At 56.6% G+C, this 24,929-nt stretch overlaps 3 protein-coding genes across 3 annotated transcripts; 2 read left to right on the forward strand and 1 right to left on the reverse strand.

Annotated features, from left to right (window-relative positions):
* Positions 1-8,086: 8,086 nt before the first annotated feature.
* Positions 8,087-21,473, forward strand: DUSP15 (dual specificity phosphatase 15). The gene is made up of 16 exons (XM_069034562.1): positions 8,087-8,292; positions 8,512-8,922; positions 10,476-10,509; positions 12,419-12,501; positions 12,945-12,994; positions 13,617-13,691; positions 14,157-14,328; positions 14,500-14,710; positions 18,276-18,547; positions 19,042-19,231; positions 19,433-19,473; positions 19,720-19,825; positions 20,087-20,188; positions 20,271-20,666; positions 20,779-20,897; positions 21,011-21,473. The coding sequence occupies exons 2-16, from the start codon at positions 8,902-8,904 to the stop codon at positions 21,149-21,151; spliced, it is 2,013 nt and encodes a 670-aa protein (XP_068890663.1). The 5' UTR covers positions 8,087-8,292; positions 8,512-8,901; the 3' UTR covers positions 21,152-21,473.
* Positions 8,138-8,848, reverse strand: LOC138121243 (uncharacterized). The gene has a single exon (XM_069034561.1). It carries the CDS (start codon positions 8,846-8,848, stop codon positions 8,138-8,140), a length of 711 nt encoding a protein of 236 aa, XP_068890662.1.
* An 828-nt stretch (positions 21,474-22,301) lies between the features above and the next one.
* Positions 22,302-23,718, forward strand: FOXS1 (forkhead box S1). Its single transcript, XM_069034189.1, has one exon. It carries the CDS (start codon positions 22,351-22,353, stop codon positions 23,695-23,697), a length of 1,347 nt encoding a protein of 448 aa, XP_068890290.1. The 5' UTR covers positions 22,302-22,350; the 3' UTR covers positions 23,698-23,718.
* Positions 23,719-24,929: the final 1,211 nt, after the last annotated feature.

The following is a 24,929-nucleotide window of genomic DNA, read 5'->3' on the forward strand; positions in this document are numbered from 1 at the left end:
CCCCTGCTCTCCCTGTTCACAATGCAAAGTGGGTCTTTCAGAACATGAACTTGAGTTCAGAGTCTCCCTGGAAGCTGGCAGTGTGGAAGGTGAAGTGTTTACCTCCAGAACCCAGCTGAGGAGATACAACACTAAATTAGGGGAGAAACAGGCAGTTTTGCCAATGGCTCATTAAGAAAAATGCCTACCCACAAAATCATTACCCTGCTAGCAGGCAGGAGTGAGTGTGAAGCAATAGGAAATCCAACCCTAAATCTCTTTCCCATGTGCTGAGCCAAAGAACATTCTGAGCTTGTTGCAAAGTTTCTATTCCTGTTCTTGATGAGACTAAAGAAAAAAAAAAATCCCTTTGGCTTCCAGAAAGAAAAGTGAAAAATAAAGTCATGCTGAAGCAGTAAGATTCACAGGATGAGCATTAACCCTTTTTAATTGCAGATGTGGGTGTCTGCAGAGAACAGGTTTCCAGCAGAGCATTCAGATATCTCTCTGAGAGCCCAGCAGCACTGTGATGACATTGAGGACTTTCATTCCAATTAATTTCTTTCCTGACTAACTGAAGTTACTCCGGCTCTTTCCCTGCAGCCTGCCTTAGCAGTAGTTTTGTTTGAGGCTGTGAATGGAGTAGACTGTGCACATTAGAGCTATCCCAGACCAGAACTGAGCTGAATTTATTTGCTCATTTGAAATAAAACTGTCCCCAGTGGCACCACGTGAAATACTGGGCTGAAGCTGACAGGACACAGTGCTGTAACAAGTAATACCAGTGACCATCTCTTGTTAGAGCACCATCAACATAAGTCACATCTAAGGGAACTGCCTTACCTATGGTTCTGCTTGCACTTTAATGACTAAGGCTGAAAGAATAATAATTGTATTTTTGCTTGTCATTTTTGTAGTACTGCTTGCTGTTTCTGTTTCTCTCAACTCTTGTAATGACAAATCAGTTGCGTTCTCGGGTTCCTGCTGTTGCAATACTTGCATTGCAAATGTAACAGATAAATTTCTGAGACTTTCAGCTGAATTTCATGATAAGTATTTTTCACTTAACCAGGGAGAAAACCTGTGTTAAAAAACAGACAAACTAAAACAACGGAGTCAAATTCTGTTTTAAAGGGGCTTTTTGTTGTTGCTTTAAATACCCTCAGTTCCGGGCCTGCATCTCAGTCAGTGCACCACGGACCTGGTGATGTTCATTTCTGGCAGCCAAACCACTCTGGGGGGAGGTTTATCAGTGCTGATGGGGCACTGCTGTGTGATACTTAAGCAGGAGAGATGATCATAACCCTCCATCTCTGGCAAGTGCTCTGATGCTTGTGATTTGCTGGTACTTGGAGGGGAACATCTTCCAGAAATAGCCACATTGGCAGGGTTTCACAACACAGGGCTAGAGATCTGACAGAGTTATATGGTGGTGCTGCACCCAGCTGAAAAACCTGATACTCTGAGCAAAAGCAGCTGTGTCCTTCCAGGTGGCAGCTTCCTTCATGTAACCAGTTCACAGAGCTGTACACCTCACCTGCAGCACCACACCAGCTCACTCTCAGCCTGCAAACCCCTACCTGCAAGGTGCAGAAGCATCATGAGACACCCCTGTCCCAGGGCCAGCAGCTGACTTGACACTGTAACTTGTTGTCTACTTAATAACACATTGAGGGCTTCAGATCCTGATGGGTTGGGATGTCACAGCCCAGGAGCTCAAAGTAGCGTTTGTCACTGCTAATCCCCTTCTGAACACTGGATGAAAGTGCTTGTCCATATCCATGAGAACCTCCACTGGCCCTGTCCCACACTTGGGAGTTGGGTGCTGTCCAGGCTGCTTGATCACCCGCCTGCAGCCCTGAGACATCCAAACAATTATACAAAGTCATCCCCAACAGATGACCCCACATTTAGTCTGTGTGATTTTTTTTCAATCATAATCTCCACAGCCCATCAAGAATTCTGAGTAAAAGACCAGAGACCAGAAGGTTGGGGCCGCCAACTGCACTCAGCAGTTAAATTCTCCAGGCTTAACTGCTCTACAGCTACAGGAGAAAACAGTCCCCAGGTCTCCATCAGAAGTTCCCCAGCAGCAATCTACATCCTCCCTGCTATCCGGGTGCTGCAAAGACTGTCCCTACTGACAAGAGAGATTTATAGAAGGGAGCAGCCCATAAAATGGGAAGTTCAACACATCCTCCATTATGCTCAAACACCATTCTCAGATTCATGAGGAATCTGACAACTTATTTAATTTTTTTTCCTTCCTCTCTCTGTCTCCTTCTTTCTCTGAGCTTCCACCTCTTGAGAGAGGCAGCTTAACAGTGACAGCTGTGTGCAGCAATGCCAGCCTTGCTGTCCCTCTGAGGTCTCAGAAGTGAAGGGCTAAGCTACATCTACCTCCCAGGAGTGCACTAACCAGAACATTATTGAGTTTAAAGCAAAAAAGATCCAACTTAGAGATGCACAAAGCAACATTAAAACAGAAGGCTGGCCCAGTCTTATGCCCAAAGCTGCCACCAAAGAAGTCACCTGGCTGTGTGTCAGGAGAGGAGGCAGCACAGTTAAGTGGCTGTAGCACACGTGGCAGCTGGCAGGGTGAGGTCAGCTCACCTGCACCTGCCAGAGATCCCACAGCAAGCAGCCCGGAATAGCCTGCAGGCAGTGTGTCCCCCTCCCTTGGCTGGGATCAGTCAGGTGCAGGCTTTTGTGCTGCCACATTTGTGAGAGGAACATCTGGGATGAAATAAAGATCCAAGACAGACACTGAACAAGCAAATATGCTATTCTCACTCTGACAGTCCTCTGTGCCCCAGCGACAATTATTTTCCCTGTCCATCCCTAACTATTAACCCATTCTTCAGCCACCTGAGCTGAAGTCCAACACTGCATGACGCTATCTGACCAGAAATAGTAAAAATCAGAAGTAATCAACAAGTAATGGAAAAGGAAAGAACAACTGCCCTGAGCTAGTGCTGTAGGTGAAGGTGAGGCACTGGCACAGGTTGCCCAGAGAAGCTGTGAATTCCCCATTGTGATAAACCTAAGTTTGCTTAGGTAAATAAGCTGGGCCCTTCGATCTACTGTTTCCCAGATAACCCACTTAGAGAAAGTGTTACTGCATCAGATAAGGGAAAAGGCTGATAAGAAGCAGATCCTGCAGAGGTGGGGTAATGTTTTTTATCATGCCCATTTCCTCCCTCTCTATAAGGCACAGCTGCATCTGACAGTGTAAAACCCCCCAAGGGAGGTATTGAGGCATTTCCCCTAAGACTGAACACATACAACCCCTGGAAGTCTTTGTTGTGTGGGCTCCTAATGGATGAACCATCATGACCATCATGCAGACCACAGACATTGAAATTGCAATGATCAAATCTCATCACTGGATCCATGGGTGGTGATACCTTTCTTTCTTCCTTTCCCATACTTTTTCACTTTGTGTTATTTTTATATTTTAATAGAAAACAATCAAAACAGCTGTATGCCCCCTTTTCTTTTAAATTAAAACAAACCTGCCTCATATATGTACATTAGTCACTCAGTGTCATTTCACTCTAATTCACCCCAAGGGATCTATTAACAAGAACCTCCTTCACCACTCAAATGTGGGTTTTAACGCCCATCCCTGGAAGTGCTCAAGGCCAGGCTGGATGGAGTTTGGAGCACGTGGTCTAGTGGAAGGTGTCCCTGCCCATGGCAGGGGGCTTGGAACAAGATCTTCATGTCACCGTGTCTCCAAACCTCGGTGCACCCTCCCCCAAGGCAGCCTGCTGCACCTGCACTCTGGAAAGGCTTTTGATCATTCAGAGCGAGCATAAACTCTGCTGAACTTTCACAGAGAGAACTGATGGATTTTCCTGTCTCCTAAACCATCAAATTGAGGTGGCATACCTTTTGGGAAGATGTGTTAATCTAATGAAAGCTATCAAACTCAATCCAGCAGCAAGTGTGACACGTTGAAAATCAAATAGTTCTCTCCCATGAATCACCCTGTCCTTACATTCTGTGAACCCAAGGAAGAAGAAAGGCTGCCAAAATTCAACCACTAACAGTAAAACTGGGAGTGACATTTCAGCTTTTTGCTGAGCTGATTTGTCAAAGTGACATTTCCAGTGATCTGGTAACACCAGTTTTCCAATGAAAAAGGACTGGAGAGAGACAGGGTGACAGCAGCAGCGATGGGCCAGCCGAGTCCTGTAGGTGTTTGCAGGAGTTGGAAGTGACAAGGTTCATCTGATGCATCTAATACCAAGCAGTAGAACTGCACAGCCCTTTTCCTACCCTGCTGGAATAATAGAAAATCCTGAGTTGAAAGGGACCTATAAGGATCAAAGTCCAACTCCTGGCCCTGTGCAGGACCGCCCAAAGAATGTATAGTATAAATATATTATAAAACATGCATATATATATAATATATATGATAATATAACCCAGTTTCTGCCTAGTGTTAGATGCACCTGAGATTGGAAGTTTATATATAAATATGTACATGAAGTGTAAAAAATCAAATCCCAGAGAAAGTATCCAGCCATTTGGGAAAATCCATTGTAATTGTTGCCCTAGAGAATGGTGAAGGAATGTTGCAGAAGGAGGCCATAGGAAAACAGACCAAGCCACTGGCAGAAGGAGAGGATGAAAAACGAGCAAAAGAACAAAATTCCTGTTGGATATTCCCAAAGAAAAGACTATCATTCTCACCTTCTTCAAACAATTATATAGTTCAGTTTTCAGAACATTCCCCCACCTTGTGACTTGCCAACCTACAGATGGAAGAGCAGATTTAGTGGCTTTAACATTTGCATTTCCTGCAGTTTTCCAGAATTTCAGTGCAGAAGACCTGCATAACCAGATTCATCAGCTGTTCGTGTGCAAGCATGTTTATTTAAGGTTATGGGGGCAGGGAGATCCAACAAAAACCCCCTCATATGTGTGTTTGGAGGATTCCTGGAGGAAAGGCAGAGCAGGCAGCCTATGGGGAACTCCCACAGCACCAAAAAACAAACTCTGTCACATGCTTCCAGAAATATACGTAACGCAACATATGTTCTTGGGAATTTTAAGTCCCATTTTAAATTTGTGTATGTTACGGAAGAACTTAATTAAACAGGAAGGTCAAAAAAGATGTTGGGGAATTACGGCAAATGAGCAGAAAAATCCTGAAGACAGCCTAGGCTGCACATTGCATAAGAGGGGATGAGGAGTGGCCCAGATAAGGCACCCAAGGAGCACAGCTCCCCAGGACACTGCTTCCCAGGCACAGCTTCCTCCAGCCCCAGGCTGTGGCACTGGGCACATCCTGACCTACTATTGCCTCTGAGTGTGGGAGGGGGCAACCCGGGACATCACAACACAGGGCTGCTCCAGAACACAGACCAACAGAAGGACTAACATGGAGTTTATTTTTACTTGCCTGCAAGTTTTGAGGTCAGCCACAATCTATTTAAGTTGTTGGTATAATTTCAGTAATCACAGGCTTTTCATATATCCTTATTTACTGTGTTCTGGCTATTTACCATGTTAATTGAGGTTGTGGGGCATAAAATCAGCTTAATATAAGGGTTTTGTTGCCAATTAACACGTTCCCATTTGTAGAGTTAGATAATCACTAGCTGCTATCCTCCTGGTTGTAATTCACGAGTTAGTTTGCATAATTACCTCCCAGTCACTTCTCACAAGGGTAAGACAAATCCTCCTGTCCCAGCCTCCTCACCAGACCTGCTGCACAAAACAGAGGGACTGCTCACTCGCAGGGGTGTGTTTTTAATTATGCACCACAGCACAACACTTAGGACATTAAATGGCTTGAATCCTCTGGCACAGGCAAGGCCTTTCTCAGTGTCACATGGTATTGTCAGGATTTCTAAAGGAAACACAGTTTTTCCTTAATGCCCAGATCACTGGCTGAAGTGGAAGCTTTGGTGTTCAGCGCAGCTCCAGGCAGCTGAACAAACAGGCAGCAGGTTTGGGGGAACAAACCTGACTCAGAGCATAAGGCTGCCCTTCTCTACCTGCAGGGCAGAGAGAAGTTCATACCAACCAAATCCACCCCAACTTGTGCTCCAGAATGGTAATGGATATCCCTTCCTGGAAGCGTTCAAGGCCAAACTGGACTGGGCTCTGAGCAACCTGGTCTAGTGGAAGGTGCCCTGGCCCATGGCAGGGGGGTGGAACGAGATAAACTTTAAGATCCCTTCCAACCCAAACCATTCCGGGATTCTGTGATGATGGAGTCTCCCATAATCTCTTCACATTCTCAGGATGGAATTCCACCCAGTAAGTTTACATCGGACTTGCACCAGCTGACATCTAACACAATGGGATTGCCCTAAATCCAAGCAGATGTTTTCACAGCTCCATCTTTGGGGGCTGCCCTAATGCTCGTTAACCAGAAGCCCAATTAGCCACCTGCCCTGCACACACACAGACACACACAGACACACACCTTCTTGCACACCTGCAGCTGAACTGAAAGTTTTCAGAGCATGAACTCAACCATAACCCCACAGCCAGAACCCCTGGGAGAACAGTCTGTTCCCCCACACAGAGCTCTGCACTTTATACCTTCACCACTGAGTTAACTTTGGCTCTGCAAATAAACTGAGCTGACTTTCGGCCGCTGAAATAAACTCTTACACAAGAAGCAGCGTTTCAGTGGTACATGTTGATCAGGAACCTGGCCAGGAGCACTGCTGCTCCATGTCACCTTCCTCTGCCCAATTCTTCCCGTGGGTTTCCTGCATATTTTCCTCTCCCTCTGAAGAATGAAGGCATCCATTCATCTCTCACTTTCTTTGGGAGAGCACACACCAGTTTCATAACCCAAGTGATGCCAGGATTCTTGCAAAATTCTTCCACAAACAAATAGTACTCTGAAGGCATTTTGAGGGTCTTCAGAATAAAGGCACTTTTTCTTGCCTCAGGCTTTCCCGCTTCCCTTTCTAACTGCTTCCGAAACCTCTTCAGATCCTTTGCTAAGCAGCTGTTCTGACTCAGCTGGGTAGAAAGAGAAATACAAGATTCAGCACAACAAATGCTCCCACAGTATGACTTGTTTTAATTGCCCTTGAGAAGCTTCTGGGGATCAACTGCACCACATATTCTGAGAGGAAAAATAAATAAATATGGATACCACTGAGACCTGCTGTTTCTTTGTGGACGAAGAGGATCAGTTTCAATTTTCTGTCTCTCTGCATGAGCACTGGGAGCTAGAACAGAGCAAATCTTACAATCCATGTTCTACCATTCTTACTGTGGCTTTCCTATGCAGCCAGCACCCCCCTCTCCAGGGGCAGACAACTGCTCACAGTGACCCTTGCAGCAGCTCAGCCACAGCACTCTTCAACCACCACTGGTCAACCCAGTGTTACGATCCACCTTCAACCTCCCTCCATAGAGTCACAGACTAGTTTGAGTTGGGAGGGACCTTAAAAGCTCATCCCATTCCACCCCCTTGCCATGGGCAGGGACACCTCCCACTAGACCGGGCTGCTCAAATGTCACACCTGGTGAGGGCTAAGGCTCCCCAGTGGGATCACATCCCACTTAGCTGCTGTGCTGCAGCAGACATGGCCCAGGAGGGGAAAGGGCTGTAGGTGTTTATACATTGGAATGGGCTGCCCAGGGAGCTGGTGGAATCACCATCCCTGGAGGTGCTTAAGGAAAGACTGGAGTGGCACCCAGTGTCCTGGTCGACAAGGTGGTGTTCAGTCATAGGTTGGACTCCATGATCTCAGAAGTCTTTTCCAACCTAATTAATTCTATTATACCTGCAGCATCTGAACCTGCCCATAAATACCAACCATACTCCCCATACACGGTGGGAGGGCTTGGGGAGTGGGGGAGGTCCTTGCCCTCACCCGCACATGGAGCGTATGAGGCTTAACATGCTGCGCCGGGGATGTGCAGGAGTTGGGATACAGAACCAGGAACCCGCCGGGAGCCCACCGGGAACCCTCCGGGCCGCGCTCGGAGCCGGGCCGGGCCGGGCCGCGACCGCCGCCCGCCTGTGAGGGCGGCCGGAGCACGCGCCCGTCCCCATGGCAACGGCGCGGCTGCGCGCCAGGGGGCGCTCTCGGCACCCGCACCCCCACACTGCTCCCCGCAGCCCCCGGGCCGATCCCCCCGCCCTGTCCCGACTCCCCGGGACCCCCCGCCCTCACCCTCCCTGCGGGCTGGCGGGGACAGGCACTGGTGCGGAACCCCTCAGCCCTGGTCCTCGCTGGCACTGCCCATCCTGCGGCTCTGCGGAGTCCTCAGGACACTCCCGCAGCCCACCGGGCAGGGCAGGGATCCTGTGGCACCTGGCTGCAGGTGGGCACGGGAAGGGGTGGGCTTGGAGCGGGTAGGGCAGGGGGAGGTGTGGTGGAGGCAGGGGTGGGCACGGAGCGGGCAGGGGTGGACACGCTGCGGGCAGGGCAGGGATAGGTATGGTGTATGCAGGGGTGGGCGTGCTGCCGGGGCGCTTCGCCGCGTGGGCGCACAGACCTTCCTTGATGGAGCAGGACAAAGGTTTTGTTCTTCTCCCAACAGTGCAGCCTTGTGCGGCCGCGGGCAGCGGCGACAGGCAGCAGCCAGCGCGGCCCCGTGCTCCCACGCCACGGCGCAGGGGGGGAGTTTCTCCTCCTTTGTCCGCTCCCGGCCAGGCAGTAGCCGGTGCGCGGCAGCGCCGGAGCAGCCGGGGAAGGGCCTCGGCAGGAGCCGCGGAGGACGGCGGCCGCGATCCCCTCTGGCCCGGCACAGCCACCGGCTCGGCCTCGCCGCTCTGGGAACGAGCAGCGATCCCGGGGGAGCCAAGCACTTCATGACGGGAACCCGACCAGGCAGCGGGGACGGCAGCTGCGCCCGGGGACGGGGAAGACGGCAGCATTGGGGACAAGGACACTCGCGCCCCGTCCCCACCCCCGGCGCCCGCCGTCGGCCATGGGGAACGGCATGAGCCAGGTAACGGGGAGCGCTGGGGCGGCTGCTCTGCAGTTCGGCCATGCCCGGGCGGCTCGTCCGGTGCCGGAGGTGGGAGACCCTTACCTGGCAGCTGCCTCTGCCGTGCCAAGCCACGTTTCACCTTCCGGCACCGGATCCGGCACAGGGCTCGGCTCTCAGGCAGTTTGTTTATCTGCCGGCAGAGCAAACCGGAGGTGAAACAGGCAGGGACGCTGCGCTGGGACTCGTCCCGACAGCTGCTAGGGGGGTGTGGAGGGCAGGGGTCACAGCGAGTTCCTTCAAGGAAGGGGGGAACCTTTCCCAACACCTTTAATCCCAAGGAACTAGCGCCAAGCACACGCTGGGAGCCCTTTATGACCCCGAGTCTGCTGGTCCCACATCCCGTGCTCAGCGGGCCTGAGCTGGGTATGGGGCTCAGCATCACGGGGCAGAGGGGATGGGCACTATTTTATTTATATGCTGCCCCGTTTTTTCCTCTGAGGATAGGGTCAGCAGGGTGCTGGGGACAGGCACATGCTGTTTATTCATGGTTCAGTGTCCTGCCCTTGGGAGCTGCCCTTGCTAACTAGCACTCTCCCACCCGCTCCTCTCAGTGCCGCAGCTGTGAGTTAAAGGCCCCCCGTCGATAGGAAATTGATCTAAAATCGCAGGAATCACAAAAAAAAAAAAAACCCTTCTTTAAGCTGTTCAATCGAGAGAAGCGTTTCCAAATGTGAGCAGTGAGACAAGTGTGAGTCCAGCTGTGCTGGTGAAAATCACCTCCACCTGCCCAGGGCACCAAATATTGCTGCAGGGAGAAGCTGGTGGAGAACTGGCTGGATACAGGATTGAACTCACTGCCCAGGCAGTGAGTGAGGGAGAATATAAAATAGCTCTGGCTGAGAAGGTTTGCAAGGTGTCCTGCTTCTGCATCTGCAGTGCTGTTAACAGGGGCCTTGTCAAGTAATTATCTTTTCATCATGAGAAGTGGAATTTCCCAGGGGAAATGAGCTGAAAGCACGGTGTCCAGAGCAATCTGTGCCTGGACTGTGAGAAATGGGCATCCTGCAGTGCAGAGTGAGGGGAGCAGAGCTTGGGGCTGGGAGGGGGATAACCACATCCCCTGCAAGCTTCTCTGTGCCTGTTGCTTTCCCATCCCTCAGGCAGCAGGGCTTCCACGGGTCACGGGTGTAGTCCAAGGCTGTACAAAGGTGTATGTGCAACTTGCTGAGCTCAGGTAATAAACCCCAACGAAGGATTTATTGATGATAAACAAGAGGAGCATAATAAAGCTGTGTCTGGCTCCCAGCACCCATGAGAGTGCAGTGCCAGGTTGTTGCAGGTGCTGGGGCTACATCCAGCCCCTCATCCTGGATGCCAGTGCAGCAGCAGCCCTGGGAATGCGCAGGTCCAGCTGCACTGGCACCATTCCTGCCCCGGGGCTGGCGATGGTCATGTCAATGCCAGAACTTTGGCCCCTCCAACCAAGGTCACTGCTTCCCAGTGTGGGTCCCACAGTGGTAGCACAGCACAAGGTCACTGCTCACACTGCCACTTTCCCTTGTGTCCCACAGATCCTTCCCGGCCTCTACCTTGGGAACTTTGTCGGTAAGTGGAACCCAGCTGCTGCAGAGATGTTCTCCAGCTGGGAAGTGGGGCTTGCTTGAGTTGGTGTCTCCCTGCCTGCAAATGCTGCCTGACATCCTGCCTGCACCCACCACCCTGCCTGTGCCCACTGCTCTGCCTGCACCCATAGCCTGCTCTGCTCTCTCACCCAGTTTGGGTTGGCAATAGTGGGAGTGAAGGCACTGCAGGAAAAGCAAGGCAGAGACCCCTTGCCTTTGCATGGTTTCCTTATTTAACAGCTGCCCTGAGCTCTTGAGATACGTGGGGGAAAGGAACCAAGGAGGCAATATGGATCCTGTGCCAGGAGCAGAGGAGCTGGTGGTGCCACACAGATGCAAGGGAGCAGGACTGGGGCACTTCAGGGTGATGCTCCCCAGTTTTGCAGCTGTAGAAGAGGCCAGAGGGGACTGCCCACCCTCAGGAGGGAATTTCCCAGAGGCAGTCACCCCTTCTCACACCAAGTCACTATTTTAAGGGGTTTTCATTGTCAAGGGATAGTTAATGACAAGTGTTGGCATCTGCCATGACAAACCAGCATTTATGAGTACTCCTGCCTCCTTGATGGCTCCTTTGTGAGCTTGGTTCCTTCTGTAAGCGCTGTGGAAATTTAAAACCACTGGTGTGAATTGTTAAGGAAATGTCACTGGAGTGGCAGCCCTGTCCTCCCTGTGCCCCATGGAGCACTTTGGGTTGGGCTGGGTGGGCTGTGGCTTGCTGGGAACGGAGGGACAAGGGCACCCAGCTGCCAGGTTCATCAGGGGGTTCCTGTGATCAGCCTCTGCTGTGGGGCCTAAGCCTGATGCCATCCAAACATCCCTTATCACTCTGCCAGGCAATCCAGGGTGACAACAAGATTCTAGGCCTGCAACATTAAGCTCACAGAGACATTTTCTCCAACTGGAACCTTTTTCAGCCCTGGTAAGCCTTGATTCCAGTGTCACCCCTTGCTGTCACTGCCTTCTGAGGCAGATGGGAAAGTAGCGGGTGCTTTGTGAGTCCCCCAAGAGTCCCTATCTCCCTCCCCACACAGAACGAAGCTCCCCTGCAGGGCATTTCCCTTGAGACTCACTCCTATTAAAATTCACATCATGCCATTAGCACATCACGGGCTGGGTTCCTGAGCCAAGGTTTTACACCTCGTGAAAGTTTAGAAACGCAAAAGAATGAGATGGGGAAATGTTTCCCTTCCTCTCTGCTGCGTTTGCAGCATCTGCTGGTTGTGGCATGAAAGGGAGACACTCGGAAGCTGCTCAGCAAGACAAGCATGCTCCCCTCCCTGTGCAACAACTGCTGTGCTAGACCAGAGGCCAGGATCACAGCCAGAATGCTGAAGAATTGGTGAGAGGCAGGGCATTGCCCCAAACAGCCAAGGGCACCCCGTTTCTGTCCACACAGCTGCAGAGAAGACTGCAAGTCACTGCCCAGGTGTTTTCTACGGAAAATCAGAGTTGATGTAAATTGCTGCAACTCCACTTCAATAGTTCACAAGATAAAGCAGATCTCTCAGGCTGCAGCAAGTCCCAGTGCTACGTATGTGTCTGCTCAAGGAGGTGTGGGCAGGGCACAGGTCTCCTCCCAAGTGGGGACAAGTACAGGCAGGAGGGACACTGCCTGCTGACTCAGAGCGTTTCTGTGCAGGTGTGAATGGTTCAACCAGCATGAGCAGCAAGGACGAGGGATCAAGGAGAGGCCTCTGGTTTGGGATCATGGGATTGGCATTCCAGGTTTCCATGTTTGCCCATGTCTGCACTGCTGCATGTGGGGGTGGGATGCAGTTGATCTGCTGGAGCAAGGCTCTGTGTGCTGGCTGGCTGCAGAAGCAGGGTGGGAGTGCTGTGGGAAGAGAAGGGTAGGAAATGAATACACGTTGATATCTAGTTTTATCCTTCAGATGCCAAAGACCTGGAGCAGCTAAGCCGGAACAAGATCACCCACATTGTTTCGATCCATGAATCCCCCCAGCCCTTGCTGAAGGTAGGGTCCTGCATCAGAAGTCACCATGTAGATTCCTGCAGCTCCTTCCATGCTGCATCTTCCTTCCCCCTCTGAGCATCCCATGGCATGTACACCTCTCCTTGGTCACAGATCCCAGAGGAGCTGGGTGGCCCCCGGCATGGGAAACTGGCTGTCTTGTGGCTATAACCCGTCCTTGAACGCTGACAGGAAACATTTTCCAGCTCTCCAGACTCCTCTAGTTTCCCATCCCCTCCCACGAGTTGCTGGTCTCCCCTTGCCCTGCCCTTCACTCCAGGGAGAGGGTGGCCCCATCCCCATGCAGGGGGATGCTGTGTGGGGGGAGCAAAACCCTGCAGGCAGCTGTGGGCAAGGAGCAAAGGCACTGCCAGCTCCACTCTGACCATGTATGACACCCTGGCTGCAGTGCCTGAGCTTCTCCCTCTTCCTATTCTGTCTTCCAGGACATTACCTACCTCCGCATCCCCCTGCCTGACACCCCTGAAGCCAACATGTGAGTACCCTGGGGTGGCTGGGGATGTGCGGGGAGGCAGGAGGGCGACCAGAGGTGAGGGCTCACAGCTTCTCAAGCCCTCAATGTGCTGCCTCCAGCTCCTCAAGCACAGCAACCTACAGGTTGGAGATGTGATGCCACAGTGCAGGGGACCACCTCTGGACCCCAACAGCATCCCTGTTCAGTGACTGCTGTGAGGGTATGAGCCCTGGGGTGAGGCAAGGGGCAGCCACTCTGCAGCACCCATGGAGAAGAACAGCAAGCATCCCCCTGGGAAGTGTCTGGAGAGGGGAGAACACATAAAAGTTGTGGAGCCAGCTGAGGGCACAGGCATGGCTGGAGGCATGAGCAGCCATCGTCCCACTGCCCCAGCATGAATCACACAAGTCACAGGGCAGCCCTGTGCATCCCCAGCACAGTGCCCCCCTCTGTGTCCCCAGCACAGAATGAGCTGGCAAGTCCACCTTTCCTTGGGAGCAAACAGCACTGAGCTGCTCAGGTCTCAGCAGTGGCTGGCAGATCCCCTAAAACAACTCAAACATGCAGGACTGCTCTGCCTGCAGCTAAAAATGCTGTTCCACCCCTGAAGTTCTTATTCTGTCTGGTTTATTTTTCCTGCTAGCAAGAGGCACTTCAAGGAATGCATCAGTTTTATCCACCAGTGTCGCCTGCATGGAGGGAACTGCCTTGTCCACTGGTAATGCTTCTTCCCCTGTGCCCATTGCTGTGTCCCCCCAGCTCAGCAGTTACAGCCCCCAGCCCCTCACTTTAGCTGCAACCCCTGATCAGAGCCAGCCTGTGCCAGAGGGCTCTGTGCCAATAGATCCACTCAGGATCCACCCTTGGCTGTGGCTTGTGACTCAAACCCAGTGGGATTCAGGCAGTCCCGGAGCCGGGGCAGCTTTTTGCTGCAGCTGAGTGCGCGGGATGAGCAGGAGTTTGGGGCAGGCGGCCAGGCAGTGGCTGCTGTTCCCATTCCCTGGAGAGGAGTGGGTATTTATAGGCACTGATGGCCAGGACCTTGGAAGGGCTCAGGCCTCTGGGAGAGCAAGTCCTTGGAAAAGAAGAACTGAAATATCTGAGGGAAAGGGGTGGAGGAAGAGGCAAGCATGGGGTCAGGGTGTGTCGCTAACCCCAGCCCTTCTGCACTTTCCCTTGCCAGCCTTGCTGGCATCTCCCGCAGTACCACCGTGGTCGTTGCCTATGTCATGGTTGTCACGGAGCTGAGCTGCCAGGAGGTGCTGGATGCCATCCGAACCATCCGGCCCGTCGCCAACCCCAACCCCGGCTTCAGGCAGCAGCTGTCTGAGTTCGGTGGCAGTGCAGCCCGCAAGGTGGGACAAGCCTCTGCCACCTGTGCTCTGCTCCGTGGCTGAGCCTGCCATGGGTCTCAGAGCAAGGACAAGTCCTGAGGGGACTCAGTTTCTTCCCTGCTCCCCTTGCTGGCAGGCTTGGACCTGCCCTTGTAAACCAGCACCTTATTTTCCTTCTTGCTCCTTCCCCAGGTCCGCAGGCACCTGAAGCAGAGGTATGGGATGTCCCCTTTCAATGACGAGGAAGAAATAAAGGCCTTGCTGCCAGCAGGGAGAGAAGGAACATCCAGGACAGAGGGAGCTGTGCAAGGACTGGTCCCAAGAGCCAGAGACATGAGGAGCACAAGTCCCTTCCTGCTGCGGGTGAAGAGGACTTTCTCCTGCATCCCGGCTTGTCTGAAGTGACCCAAGTCAAGGGAGAGCAGTGAGAATCACCCAACAGCCCGGGAGAGAAGAAGGAGATGCAACACAGTGGGACAGGGAGCACTGGGCAGAAACCTGCACAAAGCCCAGCTCCTTCTTCTCTTCTGGGGTGGGAATGTACCACCCTCTCTCTGGGCAGGTTTCATGGACACTGTTGGGCTTTGCAGCACATGCTGGGCTCATCCTCTTCACATCTGGCGTGCTGGGGATGTGGGTCTCTGCCCCTGGGTCACTGCGGGCTCCTTTTTGGGGCAGAACACGGAGTCTCTTCTGCCACAAGCCAGTACCCAGGTGTTGCCAGGTGTAGCACTTGGGTACCCACTGCATGGGCCTCAGGGTGCACGGGAGAACCAGTGCTCCCCTCAGAGCGGTTTTCCCACCAGCAGCACAAGCTCCCAGCATCCAGGTGGCTGGGGAGCAGCGACACAGCAGTGTACCAGCAGGTAATGCCACCACACAGGCTCCCAGGCAAGGGTCCAGCTCCAGACTGGCCAAGCACAAGCCCTGAGCAAGCACTGTAGCTTTAGGAATCCATTGCAACCCATTCCCACCCATCCCAGGGCACAATCTGTAACGGGTGGGAACCAAGCATTTAACCTGGCCAGACCTCACTAGAGCAGAGCCTTAAGCCATTTTGCTTAAAGACTTTCTATGTCCCCCAGTAATAAACACCCTTCTCTGTGGTCTGACTCCCCTGTGATGGCCGGGTTGAAACGGGGGTGCCAAGGGGGAAGGTGCCAGCACGGGACAGGGCTGGAGCTGCTGCTGGCCCCTCTCTGGAGTGGGCTGGGGACACTGGCATGCCTGGACAGGGCTCACCCTCCTGCCATGTGGGGAGGTGACAAGGGAGGCTGGAAATGTGAGCAGCAGGGCAGGGCTCTCTGGGGTCAAGCTCTGCTCCAGGAGAGGTTGGGAGCAGCAGGTGGGAGCTCACCTGGAACCTGTTTCACTGTAGCCTCTCCAATCACTGGATCCAGGAGCACCAGGTCCAGGAGACTGCTGGCTCCTGCTGCTGGGAGTACTGGGAGCCTGGCACCAGCTGAGTATCACAAGTCCCAGACCTGTCCCATTTGCACCTTTTTCTGGAGCAGAGTCCCAGGTGGGAAAGATTCTGAGGATGCCCAGCTGGGTCATCAGCATTGTCCCTGTTGGGACTCAGAGCATGTTTCTAGGGTCCCCCTCATCCCTGCCACCACTCTCCTAGGGGGAAGGGATCCCCCAGGAGACAAAGCTTCAAGACCAGGGTTCCTTCCTGCTGCCAACATCTGCCTGCTGGGCTGGGTGCTGTCTTGGGGTGACCCAGGCAGACTGGGAGCTCCAGCCTCTCTGGATAGATACTGGGCAAACTGAATAACCAGGGGTGCGTTATCCTTCACTGCTCCTGCACCGTCCGCCATGGGATCCCACTCTCCTCCCAGTTCCTTCCAGGGTGCTCTCCCCACTCCCTCGCCCCCACACCAGGCTCTCCAGCACCCTTTGGCCCCCCAGCACCCAGCAGGGTGGTAGCCCTGCAGCCCAGGACCATGCACCCAGGATGGACATGTGCCCCATGCAGAGCTGCACCCCCTCACACTGGGACACCCTATGCCAAGGTGTTTACACCCAGAGATTCATTCCCCTGTTCCCACCATAAATCACACAGGGCCCTGGCCCCTCCAGCTCAGTTTCACAGCACAGCAAAATGTATTTATTTTGGCAGATCTGGTTTGCGCAGCTTGGAAAAACACGGGCAAGGGCAGGGTTAGCTATGAGTTAATGTTTGACTCCTTTTGAAGCTCGTTTTGGCATGAAAAGTTTAAGGGTTAAGCAGCTTCAGCTTCCCTGTGCAGGGAGAAGCGTGGTGAGGAATCCAGTGGGGAATCTGGCTCCGGAGTATCCTCGCTGATGCCCGGGTAATCAGATCCCCCCGGGTCCTGCGTCACCAGGCGGCTGCCACGCCACATGAAATCCCCAGCCAGCCGATAAAACTTATCCTGGCAGGCTGGGGCTGACAAAGGAGCCGGCGGCTGCGATTATCTCCCGGCCTTGGATGTAATCAGTGCAAGCCACTGGGAGGCTGTGCAGTGACTCCTTGCCATCTCTCTGCTTCCCAAGGCAGAAAGGGCTGATGTGGATCCTCTGTTGGTCAGTCCCAGGCCCTTTTCCCAGAACGTGGCCCTACAGCTTGCCCAGATGGGGGGCACAGGGGTGCCTGGGCTTCACTTTGTAACAAAGGGGTCCCAGACAGCCTCAGTAAGAAGAGAAAACCCCTGCCAGCTGGGCTCGTTCGTACACCCCGTGTGGCCCCATGTGCCCTCTGTGCCACGTGGCTGTTCCCTGTCCTCACATCCTCTGGGAAAGCCCAGGACTGGGCTCTCTGCCACTGATTATTCATTTGGAGACTTTGCAGCCCCAGCAGCTCTCAGGCACTTCACTTCTCTCGGCGAGAGGTGACTTTCTCTGACTCAGAGCAGAAAAGGAGACCTGGGGGACTGCAAAAGGAGACTTGGCGGGCAGCAGCCAGGCAGAGGAGCTGGGTTTCCCTGCACAGCGACATGGGGCCCTGCAGCAGTGATGGAGGAACCAACACCAGTGTCACCTCAGGGTGGCCCAGTGACCCAGCCCCTGCCCTGCTGGGGGCCAGTAGGGAGCTGGTGCAGGATGTGTCAGGCTCTCACCCCGGTCCCGGCAGCCCTTGGCACAGCTCATCCGCCCTTCCCACCCGTTTCCCGTTCGACTAAGCACCAGAGCCCCACGAGGCAGATGTGAGCATTAGAGCAGAGGAGAGATTTGAGATATGAGATATGGGGACATGTGACTGTACACACCGCCCTGGAAACCCCGTGCTGTTCCCGCAGCTCCCCGCAGCTCCCCACACCCATGGAGTGAGCAGCTAGTCCCACGGGAGGACACAGCCCCTGGGGCTGGGACATGTCCGGGTCCCCAAAGCAGGAAGACAAGGGAGTAGGGTCCCTTGTTGCCTTCGGGGAGCTGCGGGAACTTCGGGGAGCTTCGGGGAGCTGTGTGGGAGTCCTGACAATTTTAGGGGAAGCTCTTGGGAGGGGTGCAGGAGAGTTCCGCGTGCCTTCTGGTGTCTTGTCCCCTCTCCCGTTGATACAATGCGCCTGCCCCTGTCCCGCGAGTGCAGGCTTCCTGTGTTAAGAAATACACTTCGTGCAGGTCTCTCGGTATGTAAATTATCAGTGCGAGCTGCACATTGTGTTCTGCATGGCAGGAAAAGGCTGGAGCCCCAGGCAAGAGCCGGGAATGGGCGCCCCCCCCGTTGCCTAACAAAGGGCACGTCCCGGGGTGCGGGTCGATCACCCAGAGGCTCCGCAGGAGCCAATGAACAAAGGGAAGAGCCAAAAATCACCATTGGTGTACATGGGTGTACACACTGTGAGGTTCTGAAACCTCGGGGATGCCTTTGCTGGGGGTCCCTCCCGGAGGCACCAGCTCCGGCTGTTGCCAGTGCTGTAACCTTCAATTACGACATCACTTTTTCCTGAACACGGATGTATGACGCTGCTGCGTGGGGAAAAGTGGAGCAGAAAAAAACCTTTAAGACCGTCCCCTCCGCCGTGGGGCAGTCAGAGCCGGCGGCGTGGGCCAGGAAAGGGAAAGTGAAAGCCGGAGTCGCTTTCGGTTTCGCCGCCGGGCCGCGATGGCGGAGCCGGGGGCGCCCATGCGGCTGAAGGAGTGGCTGATCGCGCAGATCGACAGCGGCCGGTACCCGGGGCTGCGCTGGGAGAACCGGCACCGGACGCTCTTCCGCATCCCCTGGAAGCACGCAGCCAAGCAGGATTACCGGCAGCAGGAGGATGCTGCGCTCTTCAAGGTACCCCGGGCTCCCCGCGGCCCCCACCCGGCCCTGGGAGCGCCCGTGGGACTGACCTCCGGGCTCCGTGTGCACTCCCGGGGCTCCCCATTGCCCTGGGCTCCCCACTGCCCTGGGCTCCCCACTGCCCTGGGCTCCCCTCTGCCCAGCTCCGTGCGCACCCCGGAATTCCTCACACAGCTCCGTGCAGCCGAGCTCCATGTGCACCTTACAGGGCACTCTGTGCGCAGCGCTAGGATTTGGCTCCATGCACACCCCTGGGACACAGCGCCCAGCTCCGTGCACACTCCTGGGGCTCCCGGCTGCCCAGCTCCGTGTGCTCCCCTGGACCCCGCGCCAGCCACTTCCCCGCAGCCCCCCAGGACACACAGCCCCCGTTCCCCACTTCCCCCTCAGCCCCGGTGAACTCATGTTCTGGTGGACTCCCTTGGACAGCCGAGCCGGGGGCCAGGTTGTGGCAGCCCCCACAGCACAGGGCCCCCTCTGTCCCTCAGGCTTGGGCCGTCTACAAGGGGAAGTACCACGAAGGGACGGACAAGGCTGACCCCTCCACCTGGAAGACGCGGCTGCGCTGCGCCCTAAACAAGAGCACCGACTTCCAGGAGGTGCCCGAGCGGAGCCAGCTGGACATCTCCGAGCCTTACAAGGTGTACCAGATCGTGACTGACAGAGCCTGTGATGCAGGTATGTTCCTGCCGTCCCTCCTCCTGTGCCAGATGTGGGGTTGATACCTGAACCATGCCTGTACAAGCCCCGTGCTCCACAGACATTACCCTTCCTCCCTGCTCCTCTTCCTCTACGGGTGTCCCAGAGAGCCGGCTGTCTTCCCTGGGGCTGTTCCTGCCGTTTGCCAGGGGTTCATCCATTCTTTCTTGCTCTCTGCAGAGGACAGTGACACACAGTCCCCACGCAGTGAGGACCAGCAGGTGAGCCTACCCTGTGCCATCCAGGCAGGGGAGAAGGTGGGACCCTCAAATCCCCCCCTCACCCATCAGCTGCTCCCCTGCTTGCACACTGCCTGCATCTGTCCCATGGGGCACTGGTGAGGGTCCCCTGTGCTACGCAGCTGCCAGACCCAGGCAGGGGACCTGCTGGTTCATGGTAGAGGCAGGAGCTGGCTCAGGATCCCCCACTGGCAGCTCAGCCCTCACCAAAGCTGCTCCTCCCCCCAGGGCAGCATCGTGGGGAGTCCAAAGAAGGAGGAAAGCCAGAAGGACATGCTGGAGACTGCCCACGTGTCTCCACAGCCCCGGCTCTCTGCCCATCTGACAGAGCGAGGTGAGGAGGGTCCCTCTCAGTGGGATAAGGCTGGGGGCAGGGAGCACACGCTTCTGCCAGGATCCTGCAGGGACTGAGGCAGGGGCTGACAACTCCCACCCTACCCCAGCAAAGCCATGCCCTTAGGGGATGTAATGAGGCCCGATAATGAGCAAACACAGTGGGAAGTGTGGGCCCAAAGCCTTGGGCCAGGAGAGTGCCTGGGAGCCATTGGGGTAACTGCCCATGTCCTTTCGCCACCTCATCTCTGCCCTGGTCCAGGGTGCCTTGTGAGGGGAGTCTTCTATGGCTGGAACCCAACCCATGGCCAGCTTCTTCCTGGATCCCAGTCCTACCTCCCTGTGGAGGATGTCAACAATTCAGGTAGGAGCCACGCTGGTGGGCAGTGCCTTGGGTGGCTGCACCAGGCCAGACTGCCCATGAATTGACCTCCCCCTTGCCCCAGACTGCTGGCTCCACATCCGCCTGTACTACTGTGATGTGCTGGTGAAGGAGGTGACCACCCGCACGGCCGAGGGCTGCCGCATCACCACCAGTGCTGTGCCGGCCGACAGCGAGCACTTCTACGGCCCCTCCTGCATGGAGCAGATAAAGTTCCCCCCACCGCAGGTGCTCAGCGGCCATGGCCACGTGGCCTGCATGACCGACGTGCTGGAGCGACTCCTGCCTCACCTGGAGCGCGGGGTGCTGCTGTGGGTAGCACCTGAGGGGGTCTTCATGAAGCGCCAGTGCCAGGGCAGGGTGTACTGGAATGGGCCACTGGCCCCACACAAGAACTGGCCCAACAAGCTGGAGAGGGAGAAGACCTACAAGCTGCTGGACACACAGCAGTACATACAGCGTAAGTCCTGGGAGACCCTGCTGCTCTCAGGAAGAGGGGCAGATCCTGCCCTGGTGTGGCTGATGGGGGCTGTGGGGACCCCGTGTTCCCTGACAGGGTTGGTGTCTTGCAGAGGTGCGGGAGTACCTGAGCAACGGGCAGCTCATGCCGCAGTACCAGATCTACCTGTGCTTCGGGGAGGAATACCCCACCAGAGCTGGGCACCCCTTCCAGAAGCTCATCATGGCTCACGTGAGTACCCACTGGGGCTGGCACCCCCGAGTACCCCCGAGCCAGGCATGGGGACCATTGTGATGTGGGGACACGGACCTGTACCCATCCTCCATCATTCTGTGCCTCCACAGGTGGAGCCGGTGTTTGCACGGGAGCTCTTCCATCACGCCCAGCGCTTGAGGCCGACGCTGCTCTGCAACTCCCCCCAGCCCTGCGCCCCTGGCACCTCCAGCCACGTTCTCCATGTCCTCAAACAGCTCTGCCAGCCCTGAGCTGGGTGGGAGAAGAGAGCCCAGTTGCCATAAAGTCTCAGAGAGGGAGGCTCTGATCCCCACGGCACCACTCCAACTGCATGTCCCGAGGCAGAGTGCACAAGGTGCTCAGCGTGTGGGACCAGACAAGGATGGATGTTAGCTGGGGTGGGCAGATGCTGCTGCCCCTGTGATTGCTGTATTTATTCCCCAGGAGTCCCCCAGGTGGGATTTGTTTGCTTGCCTGTTCAGCAAGCTGGAGCAGACCTGGCTCTGTCCTTGCACCTTGTGCTGCCAGGACTCGCCATTAGCAAACCTTAGAAATAAAGGTTGTGTTTTCATATCGGTGTTGGGGGCTGGCTCTGGTTTTGGGGGGCTGGTGCTGGTCCAAGCAGAGCACGGGTGGCTGGGGAACCTGAGGGCCAGACAGAGCCTCATGTGGGCAAAGCCAGCTCAGCCCCAGCCACAGGGAAACAGCGTGAGACAACCCCCTGCCCCAGCGCTGGCTCCAGACCTGTCCTGCCCCTTGTCCCAGCCCTTTGGCAGGGGTGGAGGCAGCAGTGAGATGCCTGTTAGCTGCTCTGCTGACCCAGCAACACAGAAGCCTGTCCTAAAGGCACTCACTACCTGTGCCTCAGTTTCCCCTCATGAGTGGTGTGATGGGGCTCCTGGGGCCCATGCTGTGCCCAGAGTTTTGGGAACAATGCAGAGACCTGGACAGAGCACAAGCCCAGGCTGGGAGCAGGGGCTGAGGCACTAGGGTGGGCAGGGGGCAGATGGGCATCTGAGGGCAGGCAGCACCCTCAGTCCTGCCAACATCCCTCACTCAGCCCCACTCCAGCCCAGCCGAAGCCCGGCTGCACGCCGTGAGCAGGACAGGATGAGAACCAGGTCGTGGGAACCTTCCGTGGGAAAAGGGGCTGGGGGAGCCGGGGGCTGTGCCCGCCTCTGCACTGAGGCTGCCGCGGCCGTGCCAACCCCGGGGCCACTGGCTGCTGGCCGCAGGCCTTGGCGGCGCATCCGTCCGTCTGTCCGCAGGGACCAGTGCTGGACGGCAGAGCCCCGCTCCGCCCTGGGCGGCCCCTCAGAGGAGGGGCCCGCCGCCCCCTCGCCGGCCGGCGGGTTTTAACGGGCCGTGCTGGGGCCGTGCGGCAGAGCGGGATCACAGCGGCAGAGCGGGATCAGCGGCAGCGCTGGAACGGCGGGGGCCGGCCGGGAGGATGCAGCCGGACCTCCCCGTCGGCGACGCGGCGCTGCGCAGCCCGCCGGCCCCTGAACCGGCCAGCGGCGCCTTCCCCAGCGCCGAGGCCACCAAGCCACCTTACAGCTACATCGCCCTCATCACCATGGCCATCCAGAGCGCGCCCGAGCAGCGCATCACCCTCAGCGGCATCTACCGCTACATCATGGGCCGCTTCACCTTCTACCGTGAGAACAAGCAGGGCTGGCAGAACAGCATCCGCCACAACCTCTCCCTCAACGAGTGCTTCGTCAAGGTGCCCCGTGATGACAAGAAGCCGGGAAAGGGCAACTACTGGACCCTCGACCCTGACTGCTACAACATGTTTGAGAACGGCAGCTTCTTGCGGCGCCGCCGGCGCTTCACCAGGAAGAGGGGCCTCCGGGAGGCACCGGGCACTGAGGGAGACGAGGGGCGCGGGAAGACCCCCAGACAGCAGGCGCGAGGGCTGCCCGCTGCCCCGCTGCCTGAGGAGGGGAAGGCAGAGGGGGGCTACACCTCGCCGTCGGCCACAGGACGCCTGCCGAGCCCTGCCTCTCTGTCTGAGGGTGCCGGGGTGCCGGGGTGTGCTGAGCCCTGTGCCCGGCGTCAGCCGCCCAAGGCCAGGCAGCCCTGCCTGTACCTGCCGGACATGCCACAGCCCAAGGGGCCGTTCTTCACACCCCCCGAGAGCCGCCCGCCCAAGGAGACTGTCTTCGGGGGGCTCCCGGCGGCGCTGCAGCTGCCCCGGCCAGGTCAGTACCCATTGCCCAGCGAGCGCCCGGCCCAGCACCAGCACCCTGCCCTGCTGCCCGCTCTGCTGCCCACCCAGCACAGGGACCCCCCGCAGGACTCGCCGGCTACCCCAGACACCCCCCCGGGGCAGCTGGAGGGCAAGGAGCTGGCTGCCCCTGGGTTGGGGCCATGTCAGCCATTCGGGCAGGTGCCACCTGCATTTCCTGGCAACCTCCTCGGCACGAGCAAGCCGCCCTCATCCTGCTTCCTGGCGGAAGAGGGCTACACACAGCCCCACCTGCCCGTGTTCGGCTCCTTCAGCCGGCCGGGCCCCGAGGCGCTGGGCAGCAGCTACCAGTGCCGGGTGCAGGCGCTGAGCTTCTGCATGAAGGAGCGGCCCTGCAGCACAGCGCTGGAGCATCTCCTGGCTGCGGCGCCCCCGGCCCCTGCCGCCCCCCGCCAGCCACCCTTCGGGGCCATGGGGCCACGGGCAGGTGAGCAGAAGGAGCCATGGGGGCCGGGGACCGCGATCCCGCTGCAGGGGGGTAATGGCTACCCCCTGGGGCTGCCCCCCTGCCTCTATCGGACACCCGGCATGTTCTTCTTCGAGTGAGGGACTACCCACCCTGGGACCACCCAGCACCCAATAAAACACATTCCCCAACGCTGCCTCTGTGGTCTCTGTGCCCCATTCGAGGTGGGCAGTGGGCAGGGGCAAGCTGGGGACCCTCAGCCCCAGCTCAGGTGCTGGCTGGGGGACACGTGTCCCCAGGGCGGCCTGGCACAGCCCACATCCCCACCAGTCCCTCTGTCAGTGATCACTGACTGGATGGTGAGGCCATGCGGGGACGGGGCATGGCCTGGGTCAGGGCACCTACACCCAGGTCTTGTGTCCCTGGGAGATGCTGGGGACAAGGTCCTGCCACATTGTGGGGCCAGGAGCCCCTGAAGCGCCATCCCATGGTAGTGCGAGGGAACTTTTTCCCTGGGGGTCAGGGGAATGTGCTGCAGCAGAAGTTATCCCGCAATGGAGCCCCACTGTCACCTCCCTGTGCCTGGGACCCCTCCAAGTTCCTGGCTTTGCACAGGGTGTCACACGTGGCACAAGTGGCACCAGCCTCAGTGTGTGGCCCTCCAAATGGACCCGTGTTGCCCCAGGCAGACTGTGGGGAGGCACCAGGGGCTGTGGCACAGTGTGGAGGCTCTGCTATGGGGGGGACAGACAGGGGACAGGGCTCCCTCCCCTCTCTGTCCTTGCTTGCGGCTGTGCCAGTGCCTGGCTGGGATTCCAAGAAGTCCCTGCAGACTCCAAGACCAGGGCAGCCCCAAAGATGGGCTGTGCCAGGGGCTGCAGCTCTGATGGGAACAGCCAGGAAAGTGGATTCTTCCGGCCTGAATCACGCAGGGTGGCTGCCAGTGAAGAGGCACCAGCTGAGTCACCACTGTTGACACTGGGCTGGGCACAGGGACATGTCCCAGCTGGCCAGGCTGGGGGACACTGGAGTGGGCAGGGTCCTCACACAGTCCTAGGATGGGACCTGGCCACCATCCCCTTCCTACACAGCACTGGGACACCCGAGTCAGCACCTCTGAGCACTGAAGTGGGGCCAGAGTGATGCTGGCAAAGTGGGGGGCTGTGCTTGTGCCCCCCATCCTGCCAACTCCAGGATGGGAGAGGGATCTCCCCAGGAGCAGCAATACCCAGACCCCATGGCACAGCCAGCCCTAGGATAGACACAGGGCTCGCAGGGGCTCTCCATGCTGATGTGGGGACCAAATTTGTGTCAAAGTCCCCCCATCTCCCCAAGGCTAGCAGGACTCCAGTTTGGCTAGTCTCAGGGGTCT

Source organism: Aphelocoma coerulescens, chromosome 20 (assembly GCF_041296385.1).
Source record: "Aphelocoma coerulescens isolate FSJ_1873_10779 chromosome 20, UR_Acoe_1.0, whole genome shotgun sequence".
NCBI lineage: Eukaryota > Metazoa > Chordata > Aves > Passeriformes > Corvidae > Aphelocoma > Aphelocoma coerulescens.

Coding starts and splice junctions, on each gene's coding strand:
- LOC138121243 (XM_069034561.1), bottom strand. CDS start 8,848: ATGCTGCCGTCTTCCCCGTCCCCGGGCGCAGCTGCCGTCCCCGCTGCC.
- DUSP15 (XM_069034562.1), top strand. CDS start 8,902: ATGGGGAACGGCATGAGCCAG. Junction 10,510..12,418: donor CTACCTTGGGAACTTTGTCG/GTAAGTGGAACC, acceptor TTTATCCTTCAG/ATGCCAAAGACCTGGAGCAG. Junction 19,474..19,719: donor CACGCAGTGAGGACCAGCAG/GTGAGCCTACCC, acceptor TCCTCCCCCCAG/GGCAGCATCGTGGGGAGTCC.
- FOXS1 (XM_069034189.1), top strand. CDS start 22,351: ATGCAGCCGGACCTCCCCGTCGGCGACGCGGCGCTGCGCAGCCCGCCG.